The sequence below is a fragment of the Rissa tridactyla genome, chromosome 1 (genome assembly GCF_028500815.1).
Source record: "Rissa tridactyla isolate bRisTri1 chromosome 1, bRisTri1.patW.cur.20221130, whole genome shotgun sequence".
Classification (NCBI taxonomy): Eukaryota; Metazoa; Chordata; class Aves; order Charadriiformes; family Laridae; genus Rissa; species Rissa tridactyla.
The window spans coordinates 8,313,556-8,326,066 of record NC_071466.1 but is presented as its reverse complement, the minus strand read 5'-3'; the positions used below and the strand labels follow the sequence as shown (position 1 = coordinate 8,326,066).

The following is a 12,511-nucleotide window of genomic DNA, read 5'->3' as shown; positions in this document are numbered from 1 at the left end:
GTGCTGTCTTAGGTGATTTAAGTGCTGGTTGAGTCCCATCAAGTCATGCTTTGACCATTGGGAATGTTCATCAGCTCTTTGGCCCGGTGTAGGCAGCGTGGAAAGAGCTGCTGCTGGGCTGGGTGGAGAATGCAGGCCCGGCCGATGTGATCAATTAGCCAGGGGCTGGATGCTGGACCTTCATGTCTTGGCTTGGTGGGCTTCCTGGGACGTCAGTAGATGCTGGTTCATCTTGGTACATCTCGTCCATGCTGAGTGATGCTCAGCGAGCAGCTGGCGCACCATGAACGGCAGCTTGGGTTGCTCGTGTGCTGGATGGACCAGCTCTGCAGCTCTAAACGCTCACCCTAACTTGGACTACTCTTGTCTTCACCAGGGTACACTGCGGGGACTCCCTACAAGGTCCCACCAACCCAGAGTAACAACGCACCTCCTCCCTACTCGCCGTCTCCAAATCCGTACCAAACTGCTATGTACCCCATCAGAAGTGCCTATCCACAGCAGAACCTGTACACCCAGGTAGGTACCTCGCCGGCCACCGCTGCAGCTCACTGCCTCGCTCAACGGCATGTAGATGCAGCTGAGGTTCCTTGGCCGTCAGGGGCTAAGCACCCATGTCCTGGTGGGATGGAGGTGCACATGGTGGGGCTTGGTGGGTCTCTGGGATGCTGGGGTCTCCTGCCTCCTCCATTGGATCCTCTGGATGAGATGTGGTCTTGCACACTTGTCGGTGTGCAGCGGAGTCAACGCAGTGGCATCTTGTACCTCGGCCAGGTTGGGAAATGGGTCCCTTCCTCCAAAATCACACACCTGACTGCTAGGGCTCACTGGCTCCAGGATGGTCCCTGCACCCACCTCTCCCCACCCTCCTCAGCTCTCAACGTTGCTCTTCCCCAGGGCCACAGATAAGTTTGGGGCACCACAAGGTCGACTTGCTGGTGGCTGTTGGCATCTCACTCAACTTGCATCACCCTCCTGCCACCTCACATGGGAAAGCTGCTGTGTCATCTTCACCAGTACAAGCTACTTCAGGCATGACCCAGATCCGTGTCCTCATGGAGGAGCTCCTCCCCGAGCACCTGGATGGATTTCAAGTACCATCTTCTCTGCTTCTGCATTGCCACCGCCTCCAGCTATTTGCTGCGGCCAAGATCCTCCACAGGGATGCAATTTAGGGCAGATGTCCTCTGAAAGTCACCTTGATGCCCCTTCCCAGTGAAGATCGCGAGCTCCTCAGACAAATCTAGCCCTACAGCTTCCCTAGCTTTCCCCCTCCTCTTTAATGTCAAATAACTTCTGCAGTTCCTACAACCTCATGGGGTGGTTTCTCCATGCCTTGCTGAGACTGGAGCATCTCCTCTTGCCAGTTTTGTCCACTGTCACCTCTCCTTCCATTAACTCAAACTGCTGGGGACCAAACCCATCCCTGCCTACTAGTTCCTCTCCGATCCCGGCTGCAGCGGGAGGTTGGCATCCACTACCAGTGCCTACCAGCAAGCCTGAGATGGAGCAGGGCTTGCAGATGCTGTTTCTCCATCTCTGCTTCCCAAGGACTGGCAAATAAGAGCTTCAACAGCGTGGAAGGGAATGACGTCGAGAAGGAGGTGCTTTGGTAGGTCCTTTCAGCACGTTGTGCTTGCAGCGCTCACCGCCTGGGATGTTCCTTCTCCACAGCTGATTTCTCAGTCACCTTTTCTTCATGAGCCTAATTTATCTTAGCATGTCCTTCTTCTTCCCCAAGGAAATGCCTTTCAGCATCTGCAATTTGTCCTATCAACCTTTGCAGCTCCTGAAAGAAAGAAGTAATTTAATAGTTCCCCTGCATCTCCTTCTCCCCTTAACCCATACCTTCAGAGGTTCTCTAATGGCTTGCACTAACACGCGATACAATCTCCCTTTGTTGTTTTAAATCCTCTAACCTTTCTGACCATCCCTGCTTTGCAGGTACTGGCGATGTCCCTTCCTGTCCTGGGAACAGCAGTTCCCTCCCTTGCGCTTCTCATGTTTCAGGCCCTTCATTATTTTGGATGTGGACCTTTTTCTGTTGGCTCCTTTCTTTTATTCCCAGCCATCCTTCCGCCCTTTTTTAAAAACCCCATGGGTCTCGGCAGCCTGGATTTCACAGCCCCTCTGTCTCCCATTGGAAACCCAAGAAGATGACATGCGTCCCGGACCCAGGCAACCGCCTTGGGATCAGCCGAAAGCCATGGCTTCTCCTTTTCTTCCATCTCTTGTTCATTTTCTGCTGACAGCTGAAGGTTTTTGCGTCCAGGCCCCATTTCATCCCACCAAATGAAGGTAGCACGGTTTGTCCTTGACAAGCTGACTCTCCGACCCATGACACTGATCCTCCTCCCAGTCCTGTTGCCTGTGTCCATCCCGGGGACCATCCCACATGTCCCCAGTTCAGCTTCATCCTTGCTTGTCCAGATCTTCAGGCACAGGAGTTTGCTCATGGGAAGGACCAGCCCTTTGGCAGCGCTTGAATCACAGAATCATAGAATCTTCATGGTTGGAAAGGACCTTTGAGATCATCGAGTCCAACCATACACACACCCAAAAACCCCAAACCCCTACAATCTCTACCACTAGAGCATGCCCTGAAGTGCCACATTTAGACGTTTCTTAAACACCTCTAGGGATGGTGACTCCACCACCTCCCTGGGCAGGCTGTTCCAGTGCCTGACCACTCTTTCAGTAAAGTAATTCTTCCTAATGTCTAATCTAAACCTCCCCTGCCGCAGCTTCAGACCATTTCCTCTGGTCCTGTCATTATTCACCTGGGAGAAGAGGCCAACACCCACCTCTCTCCAACCTCCTTTCAGGGACTTGTGGAGGGCAATGAGGTCTCCCCTCAGCCTCCTCTTCTCCAAACTGAACATGCCCAGCTCCCTCAGCCTCTCATATGACTTGGAGCCTCTCCTCATATGACTTGGAGCCTCTCCTCATATGACTTGGAATGATGTCCCATGGGCAGCTCTTTGTACCAGCAGCTACATGTGACACCTGCGTGTCTTAATATTGATTCTGCAACACATCTGGAGGAGCTGAGGGCTTGAAATCTCCAAGTGAAGGACTGTCACAGCAGAGCTGCTCCGGGCTCCTGATGCAGGCTGGGTTTGGGAACCTCCTGTGTCCCATCTGGTGTGGGGGGTAGGTGTGGGGCTGTGCAGGACCGTCCCCAAGAGCATCACTGCTCTCTCCGTAGCAGGATCTGCAGCCGCAGCTGCTCTAACTCCTTGCTGACAGCACGGTCTGTGTCACCGCGCTGACACCCCCTGCACGCAGAGCTGGTGATGGCCTCGAAATAAAATACCAGGCTTCAAGTCACTGCTTGGGCTTGTGCTTTCAATCGAATGACAAAGACAATGATGGGTTTTATTTTCTCTTTCTCAAACAGGGAGCTTATTATACCCAGCCAGTGTACGCGGCCCAGCCTCACGTTATCCATCACACCACCGTGGTTCAGCCCAACAGCATCCCATCGGCCATCTATCCGGCCCCGGTCGCTGCGCCCAGGACCAACGGTGTGGCCATGGGGATGGTCGCTGGGACCACCATGGCAATGTCAGCAGGTAAGAAGGAAAACCTTGCCGTGGTCTGAGCCCCAGTTTCATCTCTTGGCTGGGACGTATCCAAATCGCCTGAGCAGGAGATGTGTCCTGGATGAAAAGCCCTCTGTGCATCCCACGTCCTTGCAGCTTGCAGAATTGCCACGCACACAGCTAATTGCAGTTTCTCCTGCTGGTTTTGCTGGCTGCTTACCACCCTTTGCAGGCAAAAAAAAAGTCAATTAATTTGCTCCTGATACTGATCTAACTCAGTTTTTAAGGTAGCAGAGGAGACCTTTTGTTTGGCTCACTCTAAAGGGATACACTTACACCCTTAAATATATTCCTTAAATATATTATTTTCCTCTGCCTGTTCTGTAAGTAGAATCACAGAATCATAAAACTGCCTAGGTTGGAAGAGACCTTTTGGATCGTCGAGTCCAGCCATCTGTCCAGTCCAACACTGACAAAGCCACCACTACCCCATGTCCCTCAGCACCACGTCTGCCCGGCTTGTAAATCCCTCCGGGGATGGCGACTCCACCACTGCCCTGGGCAGCCTGGTCCAATGCTTGACAACCCTTTTGATGTAGAAATTTTTCCTAATACCTAATCTAAACCTCCCCTGGCGCAACTTGAGGCCGTTTCCTCTTGTCCTAAGTTATTCCTAAGTAGAGGAATACCCAAATTTGTTCTTCAACTACTCTTGTGTTTCTACCCTCAAATTCCTTTTCTAGGATACTTATGGTCTTACTGCATATATTGGGCCAAATGAACATTAACTTTGGTTTATGTATCCCAAATCCTCTGCATTTTTTGTGCGGGAAGGCTTCATGCTGCTATTAAACGAAAGCACATTAAGTAAGGATATGGGCGGGTTGTATTTTTTCCAAAGCCTCTATTTCTCTCATTAACAATTCTTAGGATCGTGGGTTGAATTATGCCAAGAAATGCATCTGCGTTAGCTGTGAAATAAGACTCTGTTATGGTTCGCAGTGCCTGTTACAAGCGGAGATATTACAGCCTGGGTATGACAAGAACCACTCAGTGAGAGATTTACTGTTGCTTATACTGAGAAGTGGAGAGATGTAATTAATGCACGTGGGATATCTTAAAATTTAGTTAGTAGCATTTGTAGGGAGATACCCAGAAATTCAGCGTACAGTTGCTCTGAGCGCCCAGTTGTGCTCAGAACAGAGTGGTTTGGGGCTGTATTCTCCCTCCCCACGTCTGCTGAAGGCACCGTGCAAATCCTCGCCTAAAATCCCTCTGCGTATCAGCTGCAGACGAAAAGAAAAGAAGCTGCACCGGGCAAGTCCCGCTGCTTCGTGGCCGGGAGAGGATCACTCCTTCTGCTGCATCCCAAGGCTCTCGGCGGGTTTAAATGAAGCAAAAGAGCTCCGCTGCCCTCGGGAGAGGAGCAGCAAAGCTCATCTTAATTTTCCCGGCGTGGTCTGGGTTTTTTTCTCATCTCCTTTTGCAACCCTCATCCCTTCCAGTTTGGTCCTTAAATGTTTCAGATCGCTGCAGTGATCTGCTGCTGCAATTTCGCCCGGTGCCTTCAGCAGGTGGAAGATGTCAGCAGGTTAGTGGCTGGTTCTGCTGCTGGTTCTGCTGCTCGTCTTTAGGGACAAGGAAAATGGGAAAAAGGTGAGTTGAGGGCAGAAAATAGCATGGAAAAGATGCTGGAGCTTCAGGTGGGTTTATTCCGTTCATGGAATCGCATGAGTCAAACGCCTTCGATCCAGGTCTCACGGGCAGAATAATATTTGGGAGAATTGAAGAAGACAAAAAAGGCAGCTGATGCTGTGCCTGCCCCTCGGATGCGGTCTGCAGCACCAAACCCTAGGGGTACCGCTCCCCTGAAGCTCTCCTCCTTGCTAAATATTTCTCCGTGCCGTTGCAGGAACCTTGTTGACCACCCCACAACACACCGCCATCGGAGCACATCCAGTTTCCGTGCCAACGTACAGGGCTCAAGGAACCCCCACCTACAGCTACGTACCTCCACACTGGTAAACCCACTGGCCAATTCATGTAAGTGCTGCCTTTGCGGGTCCTGCTCTTGCCCTTGTCAATTAGCCACCGAGCGCCGCCATCGCTTCTCTCCTTCCTCCAAAGCTGCTGAATCCCTTTGTCCGGGCGATGTTTTGACTCCGCGGGAGCCATTTGGCATGGCCTGCTGTCCTGGGGCTACGGAGGGCGTTAGCAGAGCGCGGCATCCCTTGACCTTACATCTTGCTTCTCAGTGCATGCAAGGCTTCACCGGTGACCTCAGTGGCTTCAAGTCACTCGGAGTGCAGTCGGACACTGGAGAGTAGAAGTTTTCATGCTTGAAGGTTTTGGATGCATCACACTCTTTCATAGAATCACAGGGAATGGTTCAGGTTGGAAGGGACCTTAAAGACCATCCAGTCCCACCCTCTGCCCTGGGCAGGGACACCTCCCACCAGCCCAGCTTGCTCCAAGCCCCGGCCAACCTGGCCTTGAACCCCTCCAGGGATGGGGCAGCCACAGCTTCTCTGGGCAACCTGGGCCAGGGGCTCACCCCCCTCACAGCAAAGAATTTCTGCCCGAGATCTCATCTAAACCTCCCCTCTTCCAGTTTAAAACCATTATCCCTTGTCCTGTGGTTCCACTCCCCGATCAAGAGTCCCTCCCCAGCTTTCATGTCACTTGAATATATTTTTTTTTTCCTGCTAAAACGTGCTGGGAGATCATACTGTTCATTAGCTCCGGGGTTGCGTGCAGATGCCTGCAACTGCCTGCAGGTTCGTGTCCTGCTCAGAATCCCAGAAATCCCAGCTGGTTGTTTAAACGCCCTCCGTGTCTTGCTGGAGCCCTTGGTCCATCATGCCCAATTAACGGGCAGCGCGGCTGATGGGAACACACGACGCTGCACGGGGAGGCAGCCGAGATCCCATCCAGCCCGGGGGGTTATCTGAAATCTCTCCTTGCTGCATACATGATGCTGGGCTAATCTTGCCCATGACAAATTGTTGTGCAATTAGTAGAGAGCATCCCATCTGCATATTTTTAATCCTGTCGGATTGGATATCACCGGCGAGCTGCTGTTTTCTCAGCTCTGTGCCCAAGAAATTGCACAGAATCACAGAATGCTTCGGGTTGGAAGGGACTCTGAAGATCATCCAGTTCCACCCCCCTGCCCTGGGCAGGGACACCTCCCACCAGACCAGGTTGCTCCAAGCCCCGTCCAACCTGGCCTTGAACCCCTCCAGGGATGGGGCAGCCACAGCTTCTCTGGGCAACCTGGGCCAGGGGCTCACCACCCTCACAGCCAAGAATTTCTGCCTGAGATCCAATCTAAATCTCCTCTCTTGCAGTTTGAGGTCGTTATCCCGTGTCCTATCATTACACTCCCAGATAAAGAGTCCCTCCCCATCCTTCCTGTAGGCCCCTTTAGGGACTGGAAGGCTGCTATAAGGTCTCCTTGGAGCCTTCTCTTCTCCAGGCTGAACCCCCCCAGCTCTCTCAGCCCGTCCTCACAGCAGAGGGGCTCCAGCCCTCCCAGCATCTCTGGGGCCTCCTCTGGCCCTGCTCCAAAAGGTCCATGTCCTTCTTGTGCTGAGGACTCCAGAGCTGGATGCAATGCTCCAGGTGGGGTCTCCCCCGAGCGGAGCAGAGGGGCAGAATCCCCCCCCTCGTCCTGCTGCCCACGCTGCTGGGGATGCAGCCCAGGCTGCGGGGGCGTTTCTGGGCTGCCAACGCTCATCGCCTGCTCGTGTTGAACTTCTCAATTGCCCATAGAGCAGTGTGAGGGATGGTTTAATCCCGTATACATCGACTATACGTGGCGCAGAGGAGAGAACAGCCCGGTCTGATCCTGCGCCGCTTGCTTCTAACACCTTATTTTTAATCTCTATGCTCTCTTCCAGATCCGGAGTCAAACATTGTATGCAACTACACAAGTCTTACATCGGTGCTGTGGCGGCTGTACTGCAGCACCTCGTCTGTTTGCAAGAACAAAAGAAAAAAAAAAAAAGTGCAAGGGTCACTTTATGCATTCTTTAGTGGTTTTTGTAAAAGCTGCTTTTTCTAATCTTCTGCCTCTTTTTTTTTTTTTTTTTTTCCTCTCCTCCTTCCTCCTCCCCAACCCACATAAATTGTGTAACACACATACTGACACTGAGCAATAGTAAAGTTCTCTCTTTGGTCCTATCATTTGAAAGCTCAGAATATTCACTTTTCCAGCATTGCCCAGCTGAGTGGTGCAAAGATCCCCCACTTCTTGTTCGTTTGGGTTCTTTTCGTTATTTTTTTCTGTTGTCGTTGTTGTTGACGAGAGCCTAGATTTTCTTTGGCTAGTAAGAGTGGTCGATGTTCAGGGTACTATGTGAAAAGCACAGCGCTGGTAGGCAGGCTTATTCCAATTTGGTTTGGGTATTTTTAGTTGGATAATATAAATTATTTAATCTTCCATAACATATTACAAGAAAATTGGTGTCTTCCAGATAGCTGTCGTGATAGATTATACATGCATTATCTGCAGTGGAATTCTGAACTCATCCCTTCTTTTGTAGGAGTAAGAGAATATAAATATAATTAGCGACGTAACACACTTGTCTTAGGAAGTAGGAGGACTGGTCACCATCGGGTCTTTGGTCTGCTTTTTCCAACTGGGCAAACGGACGTTGCGTGATGGGAAGAGAGCAGCGGAGAGACGCGTGCCCTGGTAGCATCTCGCACCTTTTGGGAAAACGATATGCTCCCCGTCAGCCACGTCCTGGGGCTGTGCGAGGGAGAAGGCAGCTCCTTCCTTGCATGCAACCGTTTGCAGGCAGAGATGTGCTGGGCGGCTGGTGAAGAAAGCAAGGAGATGTCCAAGGGTTGGTCTGAAGAGCTTCTCCAGGTCCAGGGGTTAGTCTGAAAAGCTTCTCCAGGTCCAAGGATTGGTCTGAAGAGCTTCTCCAGGTCCAAGAGTTGATCTGAAGAGCTTCTCCAGGTCCAGGGGTTGTTCTGAAGAGCTTCTCCAGAGTCTGGTGGTGTGGGGAAAGAGGGCGGCTGGTTGATGGAGAAGAGTCTCTGAGGCAGGACGAGGGGGAAGGACAGGTGGCTTCACCTTGCACCCACATCATCAGCAGGGCTGAGACCAAACCATGATGCCTGCATGGTGATTAAGGTGGCGCTCCGTTCTTTGGGTTACAGCGGGCTTGGAGGCTCAGGAGAAACGTTCATCCAGGCACAAATCCTGGAAATGTAGAGGAAGGCTGGAGAGGGGGATGATGTCCAGCTGCTCTGCTTGGTGAGCATGGAGAAGCAGGGGGAAGAGGAAGCAATAGCAATAAACATGTCACCTTCCTCGTGGAAGGCACCTGAGAAAAGACAAGAGCAAGGAAGGTGATCCACGGTTGACGTGGACCAGTCTGGGAGACAATGGGCATGCAGAGGCTGTGGGTTTTGGGGTTGTTTCGGGGGTTTTTGGGACGTTTTGAGGACGTGAAGCCAACCACAGCCAGTGACATCCCACCTCGGGGTGTCCAGGTAGAGCAATAAGTTGTCTCAAGGGCAGCAATGAGAGTGTTCATATTGACAGACAACGCTTGCGGCCAGTTTGAGTTATTTTAAAGTCCTTATCCCTAAATCCAGCATAGAAACAAGGTTTTTTTCTTCTTCTTTTTTTTTTTCCCTAAGAGAAAAAACATCGTTGGGTTTCGATTTTTCCCTCAAGCGTGCCAAAGGAGTTGCATTCACACAGAGATGTTTGCAACTCTCATGTCTCCTGGGCTCCGAGGTCATCACAGCGGGCCAAATCCAGAGCCTTTAAAGAGGTCAGGTTAGGAGACGTGTGGGTGGGAGTCCCTCCTGGTGCTGCTTGGTGTGGATTTCCAACCCATGTGTGGTGCTGAGTCAACGCCCAGATGTCTCTGCTTGTTGCCCTGCTTTGGTCATGCCTGGATCACCTCTCCAGATGGAGGTGAGGACAGTGAGGACCAACTCTGGAGGGTCACCTTGACCAGGACACCTTGACACCTCCTGTAGAGGTCAGACAGGAGGGTCTTTCAGAAGATCAAGGTGACAGGTTGTTGGCACCTGGGTGAGACCTTGCTCTTGGTGATGTCTCCCAGCTTGCCTTCTGCTGACATTGGGAGGAGCTACTGGAGCTCCTTCCCATGAGCATGGTCCAGATGGGGAGAAACAAGCTTAGGGTCCCAAGAGGACTTTTTCGACCGCTGATTGGTCCCAGGTTGTTTGTCAGGTCAGGTGTTGGCACCAACGCTTCTGTTTCAGGGTCGTTTTGTTGGTTCTGCTGGTTTTAAAGGACATCTAGCAAAGCTCTGGTTGACCTTCCTAACCTCATGGGGAACAAAGTGGGTGAAGACCGAACACCAGTGCTGTGGGGTGGGGAAGGTGGATTTCTCCCGTGTAGTACTTTGGCTTGCACTTTGAGTTCGTATAAAAGAAAAAGAGAAGAAAAAAAAGAAAAAGACGAAATAATCAGAGGGTTGCCCCATCGAACTTGGCAAAGCCAAGGGTTAGCATGTAAAGAGACGTTTGGAAATAACGATGCTACATCATCCCTCCCCTGTTTGTAGCAAGCTACAGTTAAGCCTGGGCCAAAAAAAAACCAAAATGCCCAATAAAGCACAGGATTTGAAGACCTCTCAAATATCCTTTTTTTGCTCTCACTGTTGACTTCACGTTACGTATCAGCATTAAAACAAATAGAATAGAGTAAGCTCTAATGTAAAGGCACTACGACTTGCAGGGTCCAGCAAGCTTCATTATCACAGCCCGGGCTCTGCAGAGGAGGACCTTTCCCAGCAGAGCTCCGCCAGCAGACACCGTCCTACCACTGGCCTAGGCACCCTTCACCCTTAACTGCATTAGGAACGATTGCTAAAATTTTGGCCCATGGCTAGGAAGGAGATGCTAGGCTTTCTCCGGAAAGGAAAGAAAACACTAAAGGTGGGGTAGAAAGCTCCAGGAGCTGAGCACGGAGGATCACCCAGTGTTATCGCTAATGAAACGTGACGTGGGGCGGTTTACTTTTAATTCCTTCGTTTGGATTAGTAGTAGATCCGATGTTCCTCATCCCGTTATGCCCAGGCAGAAGTACTCATTAACTCAACCAGGGTGTGAAGAGGTGAAATAGTCGCCGTCTGTTGGGTGAGAGGCTTTGATGAGCACATTTGGCCACTGGTGTTGGGTTTAGGCTTGGACCACTGCATGGCTCCAGGGCCACCACATGGCTCCAGGCTTGGGTAGCTCCTTCCCAAGGTAGCTTCATGGGGCCGTGGTGGTGGGGAGATACTCCCTGCCACCACGTAGCTCGATGCCCCCTGGCTCATGTCAGAGGTGACCTGCAGCCCTGTCCCCTTCCCCATGGAGGGACGTGGTTTTTCAGCTAGATAGAAGGATGGGGGGAAAGCTCCCATGATCCCAAGCCCTTTCCTTGGGCAAGTCGTGGCTTAAGTGAAGATTCTAGCGCGGTCGCAGCCCAGTGGGGGACTCCCTTGGTTGGGGGGCACACTGATGAGAGCCACCAGTTTCTCAAATATTTCATTCCAACAAAGCTTTGCCCACGTTAGTGAAGGAAAAGGGTTTCCCGCGGTGAAGGATCCCACGGGGCGTTAGCAGGGAAGAGCAGGAAGGGTTAAACCATCCTTAGCAGGGCGGCACCAGTGTCTCTGAGATTAAAATTCCAGCTAAAGAGGAAGGAAAATAACTCTCAAACCGCTGTTACGGCCATTAACTCGTCCCTGCTGTTACCTTTGCTTTAAAACATGAGATTTGAGGGGGGGGAGGGAAGGCATATTAATAGTGGTGGCGGCCCCCCAATCCACATGAGCCCCTTGGAGCCTGTCCCCATCACGCCTCCAAGCGGCTGAAGCCTCCGGGCGAGGATTTGCTCCGGTATTTTTAGGAATGATAATAACCCAGTCCAGCTTTTTGCAGTTTCAAGATGTAATTACCACAAAGTGTTATTTCAGGGGCGGGGGGGGGGGGCTTGTTTTAATGATGGATGTTTTCAGGGTATCAGGTTTTTCGCCCAGCCGTCCTGCTGAATCCGGTCCTTCCCGGAGAGACTCCCTCCTCTCTGCCATCCCCTCCCTCCCCTCCTGCATCCCGGCGGATGCAGCCCCGCAGGGGATATGGGATGATGTGGTACCCGGCCGGAGGGTGTGAGACCGGGAGAAAAACCACATTTGGGGGTTTATTTTTGATAGGAAAACCCAACCACCCGACAATAGCAATAAGAGCCGCTGGATTCCCATAAATCCAGGTTTTGGGGTTGGTTTTTTTTTTTTTTTTTTAATTGTCAATTTTTTCAGGCCCTCTGAGCATCTATCATCCCCAAAACGTGGTGACCCTCTGCCCATCTTCCCTTTGCTTTGCCATCAGCGCTGGGCTGTCGGCAGGATCAGGCTCTGGCTATTTTCTCTGCTGTGTGCTGGCATTCCCATAGGGAGAAAATGGAAAATAAAGCCTTGTTATGGAGCTTGGGAGGAAGGAGAGCTTGGAAAAGGTGTTTTTCTGGTGTGTTGCACCGTGGCACTTACAGATTCCTTAGTAACCGGGTAAAATAACCTGTTACAGGGATATTTGCAAAGCAGGAATAGCAAAAATATGTGGTTGAGCGGCAGCAATTCCCGGTTGGAAATGCTCACTTGTGCTGTTTGTAGGGAAAAAAAATCCTGTTGCAACGCGGCCACTTGCAGCAAGGCTGCATCTTCCTGCAAGGGCTGGGACTGAGGTGGTGGTGGAGGTGGGGGTGGGGGCTGGGTTTTTCCTGGGGCGAAGGGGGTTCAGGATGAGGGAGCGATCCGCAGGGTCAGCAGGCAGCGGGAAGCACAGGGAGGAAGGGAAAAGGAGACAGCAAGGGTGCAGGATCGCACCCAAACCCTCCCATCCCCATAGCACCCATCCCCACCGGGTTCCCCCCTGTCTTTCTCCATAATTAATTTTTTTAATTCATTTCGACGGCCAGGCCAGCTGGG

At 51.6% G+C, this 12,511-nt stretch overlaps 1 protein-coding gene across 10 annotated transcripts in view; it reads left to right on the top strand.

Moving 5' to 3' along the window:
• The window catches only part of FAM168A (family with sequence similarity 168 member A), a 222,389-nt gene extending 210,118 nt beyond the window's left edge, over nucleotides 1–12,271 (top strand). For all 10 annotated transcript variants that reach the window (XM_054188920.1, XM_054188915.1, XM_054188912.1 and 7 more), the window contains 4 exons: nucleotides 377–519; nucleotides 3,401–3,575; nucleotides 5,458–5,588; nucleotides 7,448–12,271. In XM_054188920.1, the coding sequence (XP_054044895.1) occupies nucleotides 377–519; nucleotides 3,401–3,575; nucleotides 5,458–5,570 (431 nt within the window). In that variant the 3' untranslated portion in view covers nucleotides 5,571–5,588; nucleotides 7,448–12,271. The remainder of the gene's footprint in view (nucleotides 1–376; nucleotides 520–3,400; nucleotides 3,576–5,457; nucleotides 5,589–7,447) is intronic.
• The last annotated feature ends 240 nt before the right edge of the window (nucleotides 12,272–12,511 follow it).